The 20,768-nt window shown below is 46.5% G+C and overlaps 1 protein-coding gene across 1 annotated transcript; it reads right to left on the reverse strand.

Moving 5' to 3' along the window:
* Window positions 1-1,471: 1,471 nt before the first annotated feature.
* LOC113017782 (putative C-type lectin domain family 20 member A) lies at window positions 1,472-19,311 on the reverse strand. Its single transcript, XM_080299326.1, has 5 exons — window positions 19,238-19,311; window positions 6,031-6,414; window positions 5,593-5,937; window positions 5,419-5,507; window positions 1,472-5,335 (listed from the first exon to the last, which is right to left on the reverse strand). Exons 1-5 carry the CDS (start codon window positions 19,275-19,277, stop codon window positions 5,210-5,212), a joined length of 984 nt encoding a protein of 327 aa, XP_080155452.1. The 5' UTR covers window positions 19,278-19,311; the 3' UTR covers window positions 1,472-5,209.
* Between the last annotated feature and the right edge of the window lie 1,457 nt (window positions 19,312-20,768).

A 20,768-nucleotide genomic window follows, 5' to 3' on the forward strand; every position in this document is an offset into this window, starting at 1 on the left:
TACTAGAAGGAACAGAATTTATTTCATTTGATGGACTAGTTACACAATATGGGATCAACAAGAAAAGATTTTTAGAATATCAACAAATTAAATCCATAGTAAAAAAGAAATTTAAACCGGGTCAAGTTGAACTACAAACACAACGGGGCTAGGGGAGGGTCTGTGCTGACGGACGTGGGTTACTGACCTGGTAGCCTGGCTGCCCCTGGTTGGGTCCGGGATGGGCGTGAGGTTCTGGGGGCGCTCCGTCTCTGGGCTGGGGCCCGGGCCGGGCCTCAGGGGCTTGGGTCCTGGTTGGGGTGTTGCCGGGGTTGTGGGCGGGTGGGTGCATGGGGGCCCAGCCCTGGAGCAGATTGCCGCCGGTGCATCGAGCCACCTGGGGGGCTCTTCAACTGGTGGGGGAGATTGTCACATCTTGCAGGAACTTTCCTCTCCTCAGGAGCTCTCTCTGCAGGAGGGGGAGATACAGGAGAGGTGGAGGAAGATCTCAGCCTGGGTGTAAAAGTGTAAAGTGTGCGTGTTAGTCCCCAGAGGGAAATAGTTCCTCTGCATTTAACCCATTCACTCAGTGAAGCAGTGGGCAGCCACCAGTGCAGCGCCCGGGGAGCAGTGTGTAGGGACGGTACCTTGCTCAGGGGTACCTCAGGGTAGCCGTTCAGTGGAGTCGAACCCCCGACCTTCCGATCATGGGGCCACCACTCTACCTACTGAGCTATCCCTGCCCCTACTGAGATATCCCTGCCCCTAATAAGTATATTGTCTTATGTAGTCTGGAAGATGAGTGGATGGTGGGGTGGGTGCAGTTTTCTCTGTGGTGGGGTTGGGTGGACTGTCCCGGGCTCTGTGGGGCCGGGAGGCGCTGCTGCACTGGGCCCCGGTCTGGATAGGCCTGGGCCCCCTTTCCCTGGCGGGTCGCGGAGTATGGGGGTGCCTACTGGGGTCAGCAGGGGAGCTGGCCCCAGGGAGGGGTCACTTGCCCCTCCCTTCCTTCCCTCCCCATCTCCAGCTGCCTCCCCCTTCCCGCTCCACCACAACCACCCACACATGCAGGACCTTGGAGTAGGGGTATGTCACCAGGGTGCAGAGGAGGCTACCCCCCTCCCCCCCTCTGTCCCCTTCTGGCTGCCTCTGCCTCAATTTTATCCCACAACTCACATTACTCACACTCTCATTACACATACATATAGGATCTTGGGGGTGGGCACGATACACGGAATCCAAATTACCATCAGGGTGTACACCTCACCCCTGCCGTCGTTGCCCACCTCTCAATTTTAAATACACGTAGACATTGAGGGCTAGCAGGAGGGACTATGCGCTTACCTGCTGCTCTCTGGCAGGTAGCTCCATGTCCTCCTGGGTTTTAAATGAACCTTAGAACATACATGCATCAACACTACAATGAGCGGGTGGAGGGAGGTTTGGAGTCTTCTCTCACCCCCATTCTCTGCGGTCTGCTGGAGCGGGGGGGGCTAGGAGGAGGAGTTGGCCGTCCGACTGCGGTCTGGAGTGTGGGGCCTCCCTGCTGCTGCGGAGTCGGGGCGGTCTGCCTCCCCCCACCGCAGGGAAAAGGGTAACACCACCTGGGTCTGGGTGCAATTCCCCCCTCCAGGGGCAAGGGTACCTAGACCCGGTTCGTAGAGTACGCTTGGGGAGTGTGATCATGTGTACAGCGTCTCTTTATGTCTGTCTCCACGTCGGTTGAGTGTGGAGTAAGTGCATATGAGAGCATGAGGGTGGGAATGGATGTTTGTGTCTGTGTGTGCCTGTATTTCTGTGTCTATATGTCAGGTTGGGTGTCAGGCGCCACCTCTCTGGGGACATCTTAGGCCCTCCAAGGTTTGGAGGCCTATCTCCCCCTACCACCACTTCCCCTGCCAGTGGCGGACTCCCTCAGACATCGGTGCGTTGGTGGTTTTTTGTGTCCGGGGATGGGCGTCCAGGTACACACCGGCTCACTCCTTGGCGGCCGCTTATCGGGGCCTGGAGCCTGGGGCTCGCTCGGGCCACTTCGGAGGTGGGGTGCCCCCGGCCTCTCGGCCTGGGGCTCGGTCACTCAGGCACGGCTGGCTGCCGGCGGAGCTCACGGGCGCGTCACTGCAACCCCCCCTGGCTTCTGCTCCGCGGCTGCTGAGTGAGCCCTCATCTGGGACTCTCCTCAGCTCTTTCTGGGACAGTGGCGCAGCTGCCCCTCTGTGGGTCTTCCTTGGTCTCTTGTGTTCTGGGGGCCTCTGGATGTCTGGAGTTTTGATCTCCTCCATACCTGCTTCATGCCTTGGAGGACGGGGCTGTGGCCCCCCCACACCCTCTAGCAGATCATTACATGAAGGAACCTTTTAAAAAAAAAAACAAGCGCGTCCATGCTCACAGGTGTACACACGGGTGATCACACCCACAAACTACACCCTTTTTGGCTCCTACCTCAAAGCACACTGTGTTCTGTTGATCTTACGTGCTGCACAATAATGTTTAATATTTAGTATTTACTGTCATATTCCCATATATCATCGTGATGTTGTTTATTCTATTACTCTTGTTCTCTTCTGCTTGTTTTCCTTTTTTCTTTCTCAGCAGGTGATCCAGGTGATTGATATATGCATTTTTTTTTCTGCCCGTTCTGTTGGTTTTTGTCTTATGCCCTTCTCCCCCGTCCCTCTTCTCAGCTGTTTCTCTTTCCCTCTTTCTTTCTCCCCTTCTTTCCCCCAGTCAAGTCTGTCCCGTATTCAGTAAGTGAAAATAAAATAAACAATAAAAGGTGAATCAAATGGACCATTATGGCAAGGCTGGGATGGTCAATTTGGTAAAGTAAATCCGTTGGGCATCTTTCTTCGCCTTTAGACAACAATTCTGATGGCAAAAGAGCCAAACGGGACAGGGAAAAAGGAAAAAAAAAAAAAAAATCAGCGACATTTGGCCGTCCTGTTGCTCCCATTGAAATGTATACAGCCTATTTAAAATCTAAAACTTAAAATTGTCCGTAGCCTGCTGTTGTTACCACTGTCCTGTTTGAAATGGATACTTACTAGCTAACTGACTGAATGCCCATTAACCTTATAACTCCTGTTGTGTGTGTGTGTTTGTGTACAGACAGACAGCCAGGTTCATAATGGATATAAAGGAAGTTTTTTCAAAAAAAGCCACATTCAGGTAAAAGTGCGAAAAAAACAACAACTAAAAAAAACCCAAAAAAAAAACCCAAGTAGTACAAGTTAGCTAATTACACCCAGGTCTTTCTCCTGGGTGTAAATACGTAATTCATGTCTGAGCAGGGACGCTGAGATTGGAACTTTTACTACCATTGGTGAAAAGTGATCTATAACACAAAACTCCACTATAAAGCATAAGTGCAACACTGATGAATATTCTCATAACTAACATATAACTTAAGGCCCTTTACATTTGAATGCCTGTGATTTTGACATGGACCTCAAACTTACACATACGCATACAAAACTAAAGAAACAAAAAAACTTCAGTGTCAAACTAACTTTACTTTCATGGATTTGTAGCAATTTCACCTGATTTATCACTCAGTGTCAAAACACACAAATGACTCATTCATTTATTAACAGAAAAGTACAATCAAATTACATACACCACAAATTAAGTTCAAATGAATAAAATGAAATTATTTTCATGGGTTCACTCCAGCTAAGCTAATGAAACAAACAAAGATGTCAATATTGGCAAAATATAAATTTGTTGAAGTCAAATTATATTATTAAATAAGAAATTAATCTATAAAAGGCAATAAATAATGTTCTGTTCTGTTCACTTACTATTTTAATATATCTCTCTCATTTTGTATTACTTTTTCTATACCTGTCTACATGGATTTATCATTTTCAAACACACAAAAACATGAATGAAACCACAGAACACATTAAAACCCTTTCAAATATATAATGAAGAAAGGTGAAAGCTACAAAAACACAGGTAGACAAACATGTTAATACAGGTGAAAATACAAGTCAAAACTAAGATCACAACAGTAACTATGGCAACACCAACACAAACTTTACCCACCACCTGCAGTTCTTACTAGAGTGACTGTGACTTTGTCTGTGCCTCCAAAGTGACAGTCAAATTAAAGTGTCAGATACGAGGACATCCAGCATGTTTTGCAACTGCTCTCCATTGAAAACGATGATCCACATTTATATCAGGTAAGGTTTGGGACTGTTATGGTCTCATTGATAGCTGTTAATTGTTCAATCAGTTGTTTAATCTCTGCCTCTCTTCCACAGCATGTCTTTATCCTGTTTTCTTTCTCACACCCCAACCGGTCGCAGCAGATGGCCCCGCCCCTCCCTGAGCCTGGTTCTACCGGAGGTTTCTTCCTCTTAAAAGGGAGTTTTTCCTTCCCACTGTTGCCAAAGTGCTTGCTCATAGGGGGTCATATGTTTGTTGGGTTTTTTTCTCTGAATTTATTATTGTAGGGTCTACCTTACAATATATAGCAAGTTGAGGTGACTGTTGTTGTGTTTTGGTGCTAAATAAGTAAAATTTAATTGTGGGTTCCCTCCAGGTACTCCGGCTTCCTCCCACCGTCCAAAGACATGCAGCTTGTGGGGATAGGTTAATTGATTAATCCAAATTGTCACTAGGTGTGAATGTGCGAGTGAATGTGAGTGTGAATGGTTGTCTGTCCCTATGTGTTAGCCCTGCGACAGACTGGCGACCTGTCCAGGGTGTACCCCGCCTTTCGCCCTATGACAGCTGGGATAGGCTCCAGCGCCCCCCGCGACCCTGAAAAGGATAAGCGGAAGCGAATGGATGGATGGATGGATGGATGGATGAATTGAATTGAATTGAACTGAATTCATGGCTGTTACAGTTTTCAAACAGTAGAAGTAGAAACAGGACATAAACAATACAATGTTTTGTTGTCAGCAGAGGTTGTTGTCAGATGAAACAGAACTATGGATCCTAATAAACTGCACACAGACAAAGCCTGTGCAGTGACGTCCACAGAAGGACAGAGTCTAAAGTGTTGAAAGAGACGCTGCAAATCAAATCAAGAGACTAGAGCCTGTCAGGAAAACTAGTGAGTGGACCTCTGATTAAAGACTTTCTACCAAACTACAACTGCAGCTGAACAAATGAGCTGTTGGTGGAACTTTACACTCTGAAATATTGAAAGATTCAAAGGATGAGACAGCTCAGCACAGCATGTTATTAACTTCACACATGAAGTGGTTCAGTCCAGTCAGTCTTCAGTTTTGCAGTCACCGTCCACATCCTGCTTCTTTGACTGGTCGTCACGGTAACTCTGGACTTTCCTCCAACGAATCCTGAAGTCTGTCAGTCCTTCTGACAGCATGAGGCCTGACAGCTGGACAAAATGTGCAGATGATGAAAAACATGAAGCATAGTTTGAACTTGTGTCAAGTTTGTGTTGGTGACTGAACTGCTGACCTGCTGTGAAACCTGCTGCTGGATCTCTGTGCTGTGCATGTCTGCCTCTGACTGAAGCTTCATTTTCACCACTGTTTGCTTTGTCACTGCTAAAAATGAACCACGTATAACAACACAAACATTAGTGTTTTACATGATGACAGGATCTTACAGTGTTTGCATTCTGGACCTCACCTGTGAAACAGAAAAAATAGATTCTAGCACCACAGTTGCCATCATTCAATTTCCCTGAGATTAAATTCAAATTTCCACAGTATTCAACTGAACCGGAGTTATTAGGCTCAGAAGGCATCCAGTTAGTGAATGTGGAGGTTGTGTTGTCAGACCAGAAGGCCCAGGGATCCCTGTAGAGGCCAATCCACACATACTGAACCCCTGATCCATTCAAAGTGAGCGTGATGTTGGATTTCTCCTCTTTGCTTCTTATACTGGTCAGGTCTGTGTGGTATGTCCTGCAGTACGACTGAGCCGCTGACCAGGAGCGGCTCTCCTTCACTAAGATGTAACTTGTACTGCTGGCTGTAAAAGGTTCAACAAAGGATTCATTTTGAGACACACATTATGAATCTTATAAAATTGTAGGACAACTATGCCAACAAGTCATTTTCCTACCATTGTAACACAGGAAAGGGTAAGAATCTCCACAGGGTCTATCATCCATCTGTGTTTGTCCCTGAAGAGCCACACAGTATTCCTTTGCATATGCACAGTTTGGTTGGCCGTTAGCCCAGATCAGAAATTCATGTGTACTGCCAACATAAAAAAGTTTTCCCTCCATGGACCACTTCCAGCTGTAACGATCATCATAGAGTCCTATCCAAGCCCAAGTATTGATCCTTGGTGAAATTGAGAAAAGCAGTTGGTTGATGTCGCTGTTGTAGATGGTGACCAAGTCAGTGAAGTGTTCTCTGCAGTAACTCTGAGCTTCAGTCCAGGTCTTCAGCTGGTTCACAAAGTGGTATTCTCTGGAGTGGGGAGGAAAAGTGGAAAGTCCTCCTGAAAAAAATTTAAATGTTTTATTGTGGAAAATGGAAAATGTTAGAAGAATCATTGGAAAAAGACTTAAAAATTTAGCCCCTTTAAATAGTTATACTGTTTGCAACCTAACCAGAGGAAAGAAAAAACAATGTATAAATGCTTTATTTAGTACTTCCATAGATTTTTTTCAAGTATTTTACTTTTACTAATTACATTTTAATGGATTTCTGTTCTTTCATTTGTATGATGTTTGGTTTATTACATTTCTTGGTTCAAACCATTTGTCTAGTGTGGGTCTCTGTCAGTCATGTACTTCCTGTTTTATTTTGACATTTCTGCTCTATGCTCAGCCTCTGTTCCCCATCTCATCTCTAATTAATGCCAGCTGAGTTTCCCTTCTGTCTCCCATTTCCTGATTACCAAGTCACGTATTTTAGTCCTCTGTCATCCCCTGCTTGTTGTTGTGTCATCCCTCATGCTGTGTGCTTCCCTGCGTGCCTCTCCATGAGTTTAGTTCATATTATCTCAGTATCATTTTTATATTGTTTTTCCTTTGAGGCAGCAATAAAGCTGCTTTTGAGTTTACGCTTTCGCCTCCGTGAAGTCTGCTTCTGGGTCCAATCTTTTCTTATTGTTCCAATACCTGGTTGGTTAACATTCACATCTAAAACAATAACAATGAGAAACTTGATGTAGTCCAGTTATTGCAACAAAAGTGAAACTAAACAGCAAAAAATTAAACAGGACACTGTGCTCCGATACACTAATCCAGGCTCTTGAGTCTCTAACTTGGTGAACAGATACTCCTGATGAGGAGGTGTGTGAAGTATTAGTTGTAACCAATGACAAGCCACTTGTTCACAGTCACTCATGGATCAATCCCATGACCCTCAATTGGCGAGCATATCTGAACCAAGCAGGACATAGTGTGTACCATTTCTAGAATTCTGTGATGCAGAAATGGAAGTTCAGCATCGTGGAAGAGGGGTGAGGATGCGGGGGGACAAAACAGGGAAAGAGGGAGAAGACGCCAAATACATTAGGCAGATTCCTAATAAAATTAGGGCAACATTTGTTGACCATGTTGTCAATCACAGCCTCACAATGGATGAGGCTGGTCAGAGGGCGCAACCAAATGTTGGAAGAACCACTGTGAATTCAATCATTCAAACATTTCATAGGGAGAACGGGTATGTATAGTATGGGACAGTAATCCAACATCTCATAATATCTCATGTTTAGTGTGTATTACTGTAATTTTACTGTAATCTGCACCACAAAGGATCGAACAGCAGCCTTGCAGAGGTGGAAGACGGCCCCCTTTTACCCCGCAGCAAGAGGAAGCCATTTGTGCAATGGTGATTGCAAACAATGCAATAAAGTTGAAAGAAATTCAAAGAGGATAGAGGATAATGGTGTATTTGGCAATACTGCATCTGTGTCAATTGCAACAATGGACAGAGTTCTCAAGAAAAAAGAAATGTGCATGAAACAATTGTACAAAGTGCCATTTGAACGGAAAAGTTAAAGAGTGAAGGAGATCAGTCACCAGTATGTACAGGTAAAACATGTCTTCTATGTATACTCTAATGTTCAACACTGTAAACTGTTTTACTTTGTGTAGTTTTATGCCTAGCAATAGACTAGCAATTCTGTACATACATTCTCTCTCTCTCTCTCTCTCTCTCTCTCTCTCTCTCTCTCTCTCTCTCTCTCTCTCTCTCTCTCTCTAAAATGTGTAAAAGTAGCTGGAAGCCAGGGAACCACTGCACACATTCATATATGTTGATGAGGTGGGTTTCAACCTGGCCAAAGGCAGAAGTCGTGGAAAAAATCACATTGGACGAAGAGCAACCACTGATGTCCCAGACCGGTGCGGTGGGAATGTTACAATGTATGCAGCCATCTCAGACAATGGCATCCTCACCGATGTTCCCCTTTTTGGTCCATACAATACACAGCATCTCCTGACTTTTTTAGACACTCTTTACAGGGACATACAGGGAGTGCAGAATTATTAGGCAAATGAGTATTTCGTCCACATCATCCTCTTCATGCATGTTGTCTTACTCCAAGCTGTATAGGCTCGAAAGCCTACTACCAATTAAGCATATTAGGTGATGTGCATCTCTGTAATGAGAAGGGGTGTGGTCTAATGACATCAACACCCTATATCAGGTGTGCATAATTATTAGGCAACGTCCTTTCCTTTGGCAAAATGGGTCAAAAGAAGGACTTGACAGGCACAGAAAAGTCAAAAATAGTGAGATATCTTGCAGAGGGATGCAGCAGTCTCAAAATTGCAAAGCTTCTGAAGTATGATCATCGAACAATCAAGTGTTTCATTCAAAATAGTCAACAGGGTCGCAAGAAGCGTGTGGAAAAACCAAGGCGCAAAATAACTGCCCATGAACTGAGAAAAGTCAAGCGTGCAGCTGCCAAGATGCCACTTGCCACCAGTTTGGCCATATTTCAGAGCTGCAACATCACTGGAGTGCCCAAAAGCACAAGGTGTGCAATACTCAGAGACATGGCCAAGGTAAGAAAGGCTGAAAGACGACCACCACTGAACAAGACACACAAGCTGAAACGTCAAGACTGGGCCAAGAAATATCTCAAGACTGATTTTTCTAAGGTTTTATGGACTGATGAAATGAGAGTGAGTCTTGATGGGCCAGATGGATGGGCCCGTGGCTGGATTGGTAAAGGGCAGAGAGCTCCAGTCCGACTCAGACGCCAGCAAGGTGGAGGTGGAGTACTGGTTTGGGCTGGTATCATCAAAGATGAGCTTGTGGGGCCTTTTCGGGTTGAGGATGGAGTCAAGCTCAACTCCCAGTCCTACTGCCAGTTCCTGGAAGACACCTTCTTCAAGCAGTGGTACAGAAAGAAGTCTGCATCCTTCAAGAAAAACATGATTTTCATGCAGGACAATGCTCCATCACACGCGTCCAAGTACTCCACAGCGTGGCTGGCAAGAAAGGGTATGAAAGAAGAAAAACTAATGACATGGCCTCCTTGTTCACCTGATCTGAACCCCATTGAGAACCTGTGGTCCATCATCAAATGTGAGATTTACAAGGAGGGAAAACAGTACACCTCTCTGAACAGTGTCTGGGAGGCTGTGGTTGCTGCTGCACGCAATGTTGATGGTGAACAGATCAAAACACTGACAGAATCCATGGATGGCAGGCTTTTGAGTGTCCTTGCAAAGAAAGGTGGCTATATTGGTCGCTGATTTGTTTTTGTTTTGTTTTTGAATGTCAGAAATGTATATTTGTGAATGTGGAGATGTTATATTGGTTTCACTGGTAAAAATAAATAATTGAAATGGGTATATATTTGTTTTTTGTTAAGTTGCCTAATAATTATGCACAGTAATAGTCACCTGCACACACAGATATCCCCCTAAAAAAACTAAAAACTACTTCCAAAAACATTCAGCTTTGATATTAATGAGTGTGGCGGGGGCGTGGCCCCGGGCGCAGCTGCAGGGGAGGAGTGGAGCAGAAGGCTCAACAGGGCGGCGCTGCGAGGCCGGTAAGAACAGCTGATGGTGTTTATGTACTGATGATGGTCTCCCTCTGCTGTGTTTATAGTGAGACGGGGAGGAGCGGCGAGGAAGATCAGCTGGGCTCGTGAGCTGTCAGGCTGTGCGACTGAGTCAGCTGTCAAAACAAACCAATAAATAAATGTGGAAATTGGCAGTACATACCTGCGTGTGCGTATATTTGTGCCTGGTGTATTCCACAAGTGGTGCTGAAACCCAGGAAAGTGCCGGTGGGGAAATGTCCGACCCGGGATCAGGCGGCCGACCAGCGTGCCCACCTGGCCGCGCTGCGGGAGCAAACGGACCGACAGACACAAGTTCTGGAGCGGCTGGTCGGGGCCGCTGCCACGCCGAAGCCCTCGCCACTGTCGGTGACGGTGCCCCTGATGGGGGACGGGGACGACCCACAGATTTCTTTGGAGACCTTCCGTGCCACGGCGGAGGCTTGCCAATGGCCGCGGGAGGAGTGGGCTCCGCGGCTGCTCCCCCTGCTGTCTGGGGAGGCACAAACAGCGGCACTGAGTCTGCCTCCGGCGTCAAGGAGCAGCTTCCCGGATGTGAGCCGGGCGGTGGTGGACAGGCTGGGGCTCACCGCCGAAGACCATCGCCGGCGGTTCCGAGCCTGTCGGCTGGCTACATTGAGTCGTTTGGCACACAACACATTTACAATGCCCCAGAAGGAATGTGTCTTTGCAAAGAATTCCATGAAGCTAAGAGCTTGTGATTTTAAGGGGGCTCGTCCGGGCTCGGCTGGCTACAATGGACCGACCATTCGCCTGGGCCCGACAGCTGCGCGAGGCGGCGGTGCGCTGGCTGCAGCCGGGAACATCGGAGGGCGAGACGAAGCTGGTGGACAAGGTGGTGCTGGAGCAGTTCACGGAAGGATTACCAGCGGAGACGGCGAGATGGGTCCGGTGCCACCGGCCCGCAAGCTTGGAGGTGGCGGTGACGCTGGCGGAGGACCACCTTGCCACTGGAGCAGGGGAGTCCGTGGACGCCGGACGGAGGCCGACCAAACAGGCCCCAGTGCCGGTCCCGAGGCGCCGTGTGCCGGCACCAGAGCAGGCAGAGCGGCTGCCGGCGCTGAGCCCCACCAACCCTTTCGCGGCGATGGTGCCGTCCCGGGGAACCGAGCCGAGTGGAGCCGCCCCCGAGCCACGGAGGGCAGCACAAACGCCGGGGCCGGAGTGTTGGAAGTGCGGGCAGCTGGGACACCTGAGGAGGGATTGTACGCTTATGGAAGTGGGGCAGGTGTTCCGCGTTGCTGGCGCCGCAGCACCCTCCCCCGGTCCAGGAGGGACATACAGTATTCCGGTAAGGACTCGAGGGGGTATACGCCGAGCGTTGGTGGACACGGGCTGCACACAGACCCTCGTGCACCAAGGCTTGGTTCGCCCCGGGGCATTATTGGAGGCAGAATGGGTGGAGGTGAGGTGTGTTCATGGTGATGTGCACCGGTACCCCATAGTGCCGCTGCTGCTGAAATACAAGGGCCATACACATAGGGTAACGGCGGCGGTTAGCCCGCGCCTGTCGCACCCCCTGATTCTGGGTACCAATTGGCCGGGGTTTCATCAGCTACTGGGGCAGTACGCGGGGGTGCGATCACGACCGGAAGCGGGGTGTAGCGTGTGCGCGGCATTCAGCGGTGACGCGGGGTCGTCCGACACCGACTCCGGGGGGGGAGGAGCCGGCGGGTCCCTCACGGGACATCCCGCCGGCCCCGGAAGTGTCCCCCATGGGTGATTTCCCACTGGAGCAGTCTCGTGACGGCACCCTACGCTCAGCCTTTGACCAAGTGATGGCTATTGATGGTCACGTGGTGCGCCCTGAGGCCGCGCAGACCTACCCGCGTTTCGTCTTATTAAATGACCGATTATATCGAGTGAGTCGTGACACTCAGACAGAGGAAACACACACCCAGTTGTTGGTGCCGCAGGGCCGCCGGGAAACACTTTTCCAGGCGGCCCACTATAACCCCATGGCAGGGCATATGGGCTACGAGAAAACTCTGGAGCGAATAACGGCCCGATTTTATTGGCCAGGCATCCGAGCGGATGTGCGCCGCTGGTGCGCGTCCTGCCCGGACTGCCAACTTGTTAACCAGCCGGCCATACCGAAAGCGCCTCTGCGCCCTCTCCCCCTCATTGAGGTCCCGTTTGAGCGCATCGGCATGGACCTCATCGGGCCGTTTCACCGGAGTGCACGCGGTTACCGCTTTGTGTTAGTCCTGGTGGATTACACAACGCGGTACCCGGAAGCAGTTCCGCTGCGCACCATCTCTGCAAAGAGTGTGGCGCAGGCACTGTTTCAGGTCATCTCCCGAGTCGGAATCCCGAAAGAGATACTGACTGACCAGGGCACATCGTTTATGTCTCGTACACTGCGGGAACTGTATGAATTACTGGGCATTAAATCTATTCGGACCAGCGTCTACCACCCTCAGACTGACGGGCTGGTGGAGCGGCTGAATAAGACCTTAAAGTCCATGATTCGGAAGTTCATTAACGAGGATGAACGCAATTGGGATCACTGGCTAGACCCTCTGTTATTCGCAGTGCGGGAGGTGCCCCAGGCCTCCACGGGATTTTCTCCCTTTGAGCTGCTGTTCGGCAGGAGGCCACGTGGGGTGCTCGACCTGATTAAAGAAAGCTGGGAGGACGGTCCGAGCCCCGCCAAAAATGAGATTCAGTACGTGTTGGACCTGAGAGCAAAACTCCACACTTTGGGGAGGTTGTCACAGGAGAATTTGCTCCAGGCTCAGCAGCGTCAGCAACGCCTGTATGACAGAGGGGCTAGGCTCAGGCAATTTTCACCGGGAGATAAAGTGCTTGTGTTACTCCCTTCTTCCAGCTCGAAGTTGCTCGCCAAGTGGCAAGGTCCCTTTGTGGTCACACGGCGAGTCGGGGACGTGGACTATGAGGTCGCTCGGTCGGACAGGGGAGGAGCCACGCAGATTTATCACCTCAATCTCCTCAAACAGTGGCGAGAGGTCAAAACCGCTTCTCTGGTGAGCTTGGTGAAGGAGAGAGATGAGTTGGGGCCTGAGGTGCCAAATTCTATCATTCCCACCTCCCTCCCTTGTGATGACCATCTCACACAGGCCCAGAGAGCGGATGTTGTCGCGTTGCAACAGCGTTTTGCGGACGTGTTCTCCCCCCTGCCCGGCCGGACGTCCCTCATCGAGCACCATTTCGTGACGCAGCCCGGCGTGACGGTGCGTTCACGGCCCTACAGGCTCCCGGAGCATAAGCGAAAAATCGTGCAGAGGGAATTGGCGGAAATGCTGAGGATGGGAGTAATAGAAGAGTCGCACAGCGCCTGGTGTAGCCCCATCGTTCTGGTGGCGAAGAAGGATGGGTCTATACGGTTCTGTGTCGACTATCGCAGGGTGAACGAAGTGTCACGCTTTGATGCCTACCCCATGCCCCGGGTCGACGAGCTCCTGGACCGGTTAGGCACGGCCCGCTTTTTCACGACACTGGACTTAACCAAGGGCTATTGGCAGATTCCCTTGTCTGCCGAGGCCAGGGAGAAAACGGCCTTCTCCACTCCGTACGGTTTGTACCAGTTCGTGACACTCCCGTTCGGCCTGTTCGGGGCCCCGGCCACTTTCCAGTGTCTCATGGACCGGGTATTGCGTCCGCACGCGGCGTATGCTGCCGCCTACCTGGATGACGTGATCATCCACAGCAACACCTGGGCGGAGCATGTGCTGCGGGTGGCCGCGGTCCTGGAGTCCCTGAGGGGGGCGGGGCTCACGGCCAATCCGAAGAAGTGCGCGGTTGGACGGAGGGAGGTGCAGTATCTGGGGTACCACCTGGGGGGCGGGCAGGTGCGTCCACAGGTGGAGAAGACGGCGGCTATCGCATCCTGCCCGCGCCCCAGGACGAAAAAGGAGGTGAGACGGTTCTTGGGGTTGGCGGGTTACTATCGTCGCTTCGTGCCGGGGTTTGCGCAGCTAACCAGCCCCCTGACCGATCTCACTCGAAAGGGTGCCCCAGATCTGGTCCAGTGGACGGGGCCGTGCCAGGCGGCGTTTGTGCGAGTGAAAAACGCTCTCTGTGGGGAGCCGCTGCTTCACACTCCTAACTTTTCCCTCCCTTTTGTTCTGCAGACTGACGCCTCGGACAGAGGGCTGGGAGCCGTTTTGTCCCAGCAGGTGAGGGGGGCTGACCGCCCTGTCCTATACATCAGCCGGAAGCTAGCGGAGCGCGAGCGCCGGTACAGCACCATGGAGAAGGAGTGCCTGGTCATCTGGTGGGCAGTCGGCTCCCTGCGCTATTACCTCCTGGGACGCTCATTCACCCTCTGTTCGGACCACGCCCCGCTGCAGTGGCTCCACCGCATGAAGGATGCCAACGCCCGGATCACCCGGTGGTATCTGGCATTGCAGCCCTTTAAGTTCAAGGTGATCCATAGGCCGGGGGCACAGATGGCGGTGGCCGATTTCCTCTCTCGCTCGCGAGGGGGGGAGTTGGCTCGGCCGGACGGCTCCCCGGCCTCGAACGGGCGGTGGGGGTATGTGGCGGGGGTGTGGGTTTTGTGGGTTCATTGAGAACATGGTTGTTGTTCAATAATAAAATTATTCCTCAAAAATACAACTTGCCTAATAATTCTGCACTCCCTGCAGTCCCTGAGAATGAGAGGGGTGGAGGCCAACTCAACAAGTACATTGTTGTGTGGGATAATGTCCAATTTCACCAGCCACATCTAGTCAGACATTGGTTTGCAGTGCATGACATAATGCTGGTTTAACATCTCCCTCCCTGCTCCCCGTTTCTTAATCCAATAGAGGAGTTTTTCTCTGCCTGGAGGTGGAAGGTTTATGACCGACATTCACATTCATAAATGGCCCTGCTAGCAGCCATGGATGCAGCATGAGACGACATCACAGAGTCATGCAGAGGGTGGATTCGCCACCCCGGGAGATACTTTCCTCGTTGCATTGCAAGGGATGATATCTGTTTTAATGTAGATGAAATTATGTGGCCAGACAAAAAGGAACGTCTGGATGTGCCAGAATGATTTGCATATGTACTGTTATATTGTTCACATTTGTGCACAGCTCTACCAAAAGGGTGTTTTTTATGATTATTCTAAATAAGTGACTGTAGAGTATTTTTCTTTTGCACAATGTTGTAGAATTACAAACAGCCTACACAGTAAAAATGTGAAACATGCGTATTCACTGTCTTAAACTCACTTACTCCACTAACTACAGGAATATCTAACTGTACTGTGAATTTTACTGTAATTAGCTGTACAAAAAGTTTACATTTCTGTCTTGAGCATTTTCAGGTGATGACCTTTTTGCATTGGAAAACACTGAGAGAATACTGTGAACTGTCATAATGAAAAAATGACAAAGCCATTTGACTATCTTTTTCATAAAGATTTCAAAACTTATCATTTTGAAGACACTGGCAGTTTTGTTGACATGAATACTTGCTTTTGAGGAATGGATTAAAGATTTTGAGCAAGTGACCTGTTTTTACAGGTTATCCACTGGGTTTTGCAGTTTGCACCAATTGTTTTGAGAAATACACTAACTGCTGTGCAAATGTTAATAGTTATGTGAGAAAAGCACCAAACCAACTGAGAAAAACTGTAATCAGGACCAGAGATGGGCAGTAACGCGTTACGATTGCTTTTTTCGAGTAACGAGTAAAGTAAGGGATTACTATTGCAAAAACGTAATTAGATTACTGTTACTTTCCCGTAAGCACGCTGCGTTACTGCGTTGCTAAAACCGTGATTTTCTTGTGAAAGGGTCTCATGACAATGACGTAAGCGAGTGCAACGTTCGTGACAACAGCTATGTGTAGATCAACAATGGATAATATATCGAGTGCGGGAGTGAGTATGAGCGTGCAGCGTTTAAAGCGTGGAAGTACTGACCTTACTTTGAGTTTGATTCCATAAAACGCAGTGTTGGGTAAGTTACTTAAATTTGTAACTTAGTTACATTACTAGTTACTTCTATCAAAAGTAACTCAGTTACTTCAAGTTACTCGTTACTTTCAAAGTAACTAGTTTCTAGGGAAAGTAACTTTGTTTTTACTCAGAATTCTCTTGTTAATGTGTTTCTTCCATAACTTTACCAGTCTTCTAGCTTGCTTACTTGCCACAAGTGCACTGTGCCACCTACCAATAAAAAGAAAAAAATGATGTGCATATTTCCACGAGAGAAATCCCATGCCTGGACCGTTGTTGACTGCTGCCATGATTCTAGCCTACGTCACAGCGTCATGTGCGCTTTTTACATCCAACACAAAAACTGCAGTCGTGGTGCTTTCGATTGTACTCAGAACTCGGAAATTCTGCCTTCTGAATAGGAAGATGTAGGCAACACCAGACTGCAACACTGATAAAAAGTGACAAAAACATTAGCACCCGCTGTTCACTGCGTGGGAAGAAAACTTCTTTTTACAGTGAAAAAAACCCCGTAACTTCCGAGCAAGCACCGAGCGCGCTACCACATAATGTGAAATTCAGAGAAACTCGCGGATTCTTCAACTGAACGCTGCGGCACACCTGCACCCGGGCACACCTCCGCCTAGGCCACTCCTACTATACAAGTGAAAATAGAGCAAAAGGACCGCTAGTCTTTGATTTTATTTATTTTCTGCTATGTTTCATTTGCGTTTACTTGAAAGACTGAGTGTAAACACAAAAAATATTTAATTCTATGTGCTGGAATGTGCAGAAAATAGGTTTAAATGTTAAACAAAGTTCTTCCAGTCAGTGAATGTTGCATATAATTTAATTTTTGCTTGATGCATAAAGTTAAAAGATTAAAACTAATAAAACAAGTTTTAAAAAGAGACTTTTTCATTTGATTACATTTTGTATGATGGATTATGCAGAAAAAGTAGAATTGGGCTGAAGGATCTTTTGCTTTATCACCTATTCAGGGTGTAAATCATCTTTTTAAAAAGTAACTAAGTTATTAATTACTTTTGAAAATAAGTAATCGGTAAAGTAACAATGATTACTTTTTGGGGGAAGTAATCAGTAATTAGTTACTGATTACTTTTTTCAAGTAACTTGACCAACACTGATCATGTTTAGATGGAAGCTAGCGAGCCAACGCCCTACTAACTTATAACTCCGTTAAATGTCATAAATTCTGTTTTCATGGATGCCTGGATGTTAAACTTAATTGTTACACCTGGTATAGCAGCAACGCTGATAAATTATTACAGATGAAAAAATTTAGACAGTTTTTCAACTTTCAGTGATGCTGCAGTGATCGTTTGACTTAGGAACCCGCAGCAGAGTTTGGGCCCAGATGCGGCTAATGATGTCAGAACCCCCCATCCCCCCAAAATTGGCATGAACTCAGCAGTCAGCAGCTAACACATGGGGAAGGGTCTGAGTCAAGGACATGTGAAAGAACCTGGTCAAGACTTTTTTTTTGTTCTTTTTTCTTTTTTTAAGGGGAATGAATCACTTAAGGGATTTCCAAGGGGTTGTATGTTGAATGTATCCTGCTCGGTTCAGTTCTGTTTTTAGGCGATTGCTTGATTTCTCCCATTTCAGGCAGTTTTTTTGTCTTCAACAACTTTTGCCTCTGTTCAGTCTCCACTACTCTCCTCTTTTCCATCTGACAACCCTGGTTTTTCATTTTGGTCCTGTTCCTGTATTATATCAATAACTGCTTTTATAAGTTCAATATGTCTGTGAAGGTTCTCAGTCATCCATGTCATCGTAGTCTAAGGACCTTGGAAAGAAAAGCGTCTGGAGTTCTTTAAGTAGCTTGAACACGTTTCACCTCTCATCCGAGAAGTTTCTTCAGTTCTAGGGTCAAGTGGTGGAGAGTCCCAGATTTAAACCCCGTGGGAGTGTCCCCCCAAAGAGGGACAAAAGGACCCCCTGACAATCCTCTACCTAATCACAGGAGCCAAGGCATGAAAACGGGTGTGGGAAGCGCATCTGTAACCGGAAGCTCGCCGGTTCGATCCGCGGGATCTGTGTTGGTCGTTGTGTCCTTGGGCAAGACACTTTACCCTACCGCCTACTGGTGTTGGCCAGAGGAGCCGATGGCGCGATATGGCAGCCTCACTTCTGTCAGTCTGCCCCAGGGCAGCTGTGGCTACAACTTGCCTCCACCAGTGTGTGAATGTGAGAATGAATGAATAGTGGCATTGCAAAGCGCTTTGGGTGCCTTGAAAAGCACTATATAAATCCAATCCATTATTATTATTATGTGATTTCCTTAGGTCCACCATTTGACCCTAGAACTGAAGAAGCTTGTCGGATGAGAGGTGAAACATCTTCAAGCAACTTAAAGAAGCTCAAGTACATTCCAAGCTCCTTAGACTACGATGACCTGGATGACTGAGAACCTTCATATTGAACTTATAAAAGTAGTTAGTTGAGTCTTTTTAAGCCTTTAAAGCTGGTCCCAGAAATCAAAGACCCCAGAAATCAAAACCTTTCAAAGATGACAACCAGACAATAGAAATAAATAAGTCAAACACATCATTAAGTTGATCAGAAACTAATCCAAATAAAAGAAAATGTTAGATGAACTTAAACAATTTAATTTAGCAGCACTGTCTTTTTTAATTAAGTTTACATACCTAACTTATTTAGTACCAGTACCAATTTATGTATCTTCATTCTCTGAAGCATATCAGCCAGTCCTTTCCCTTTACAGTCATAGTCCCTATATTTAAAATCCTTACTCTTACACACCACACTGCCTTTACCTCTCTCTATTTACACATATTTCCCTGTCCTCCTCCTTTGTCTAAGCCCAGCAGTTTGTAATGGCGCTGTTATTAGCAAGTGTTAACTCAGGGCACATCCAGTATGGAAATTCAATACTTATCCACATTTGATTTGGCAGTGATTTGACGTCAGGTGTCGATAATGATGCAACTCTCAGCATTTTATCTGGGCTTGGGACAAACTATAGGTTTACGCTGGCTTGTTGTTAATAACAGTAATAATAAGAATGAGGAGGAAAAGAAGTGAAGAGAAAAAATATTTATTCCCAAAGCTGTAGAATTGCCACGAATCAACAGCCAAAGCTTAAAAATCTATTTGGTTCAATAGATATCATTATAAATAACAACAAAACAACAAAATATTAACAAAGGAAGATAATTTTACATTAATGCAGGTGTTGTGGTAGGGGGAGATAAAGATTTTCTGACTGTTCTTGTGGTTGATGTGTTAATAAAAAAAAACTGTACATGTAATCTGATTACCCAAATGACATCAGTCTGCCTCTGTGTGTTTATAGGCTACATTTCAAATGTTTAAGATATTAATATTACTGACCTGAGAGCAGCAGGATGAGCAGTAAACAGGTTTCTTCCATTTTTCTGTATAATAGATACTCATCATGATTATTATTGTACTGTAATTATTATCAAGTGTTTATCATTTAAGGTTTCTCTTCTCCAGTCTAATAAGTATATAGTTTATATGCATATCCAAAATAATTCTATTCAATGATTTTTAAATATTTCAAAACTATCATGTCTTAAAAACGGTTTAAATCATCATTTCTAAGTTTTAGAATAATGGATATAATATAAACATATCCAAGAATATAACTTTAGGATTAATGATGCATAACTTACCTGACAGCTTATCTTCTCCTCTGTTGACTGAAGCTGACTTTTAAGAAAGTCTTTGTTTGTTCTTTTCATATATTTTACTGTCAAATGAGGAAAGCAGAAGGGAGTGACCTCTCTGTAGAAACACACTTTTATCTAAACTATTATTGTATGTTCTGAGCTCTGACCAGTTTATTGATTATCCTCTTAGCTTCTCTAATTGGAGATCTTACGAAAACTTGTTAAACATGAAAATGTTTCAATTTAATGCTTCAAACTGAATACTGTATATGTAAATGTTTGATATCTTCAAGTGGGCCTATCTGTAATTTTCAGAAAGGTAACACGTGGACATGCAGGTATGTTCTATAAAACCTTTGAGGCAACAAGTTTTCTGTACAGTCTATACAGTCATCAAATGTTTTTGCAGTGGCACCAAAGTGTTACACTTTTATTTAACATGTTTCAAGGCATTTTATAATGCTCATGTTTCAAAGACGTTTATTGACAATAAAACAACTACATGCAGCTGGAAGTGCTGTCACTCCCAAAACTAAATATTATGGTATTTTTGGCCATGTGACCATACCTGTGCTTTTTTAAAACCAGGAATTCTGTAAATGACGTACCTCAGTGATTAAAGAAACACACGCAAGGTTACGCTAAAATGATTCTGCTTCACCAACATGCAAACCATTAGGAAAATCAAGCTGTTAAATATGAAAAAAAGCAAATATGCTCAGACGTCATTCTCGGAACAGACATAGTTGTTAGGAGGAACAAGTGGGGAAGGATTATGGAGTCTGTGTCTCCATGATTCAGTTTGTTAGTGAACCTAAGGGATGGGAATGCTTAGGCCTCTAAATCCTAACCAGTCGCTGGCTTTAGACAGGAAACAACATCTGTAAAACCTGAAAAACTGAAAGCAGCAACTCTGTGCTTTTCAGTAAGATTTGGGTGAACCATATACTTATTTTGATTTTGAATTTTTCATCTTTAAACTATGAAAGGGGAAATGTACTGACATCATTGATAGTCACCTGCTAGTCTCGTTCTGTCCTATCATTAATTTTATGGAAACATGCAAGTAAGAAAAGTCACAGAACATTTGAAGCTGTTGCTTTGTTTCCTGTTTTGGTGCATTAATGGCCTGATCATGTTGAGTACTCAGGTAAGGGCAACAGAGAATGGAGTTGATAATCCACAGGAGGACAGGAATCTAGGGAAGAATTTCCAGTCATTTTTCCAGG

The sequence above is a fragment of the Astatotilapia calliptera genome, chromosome 3, assembly GCF_964374335.1.
Source record: "Astatotilapia calliptera chromosome 3, fAstCal68.1, whole genome shotgun sequence".
NCBI lineage: Eukaryota > Metazoa > Chordata > Actinopteri > Cichliformes > Cichlidae > Astatotilapia > Astatotilapia calliptera.

Coding starts and splice junctions, on each gene's coding strand:
- LOC113017782 (XM_080299326.1), bottom strand. CDS start 19,277: ATGGAAGAAACCTGTTTACTGCTCATCCTGCTGCTCTCAG. Junction 6,415..19,237: donor GCTCATCCTGCTGCTCTCAG/GTCAGTAATATT, acceptor AATTTTTTTCAG/GAGGACTTTCCACTTTTCCT. Junction 5,336..5,418: donor AGCAGCAGGTTTCACAGCAG/GTCAGCAGTTCA, acceptor CATTTTGTCCAG/CTGTCAGGCCTCATGCTGTC.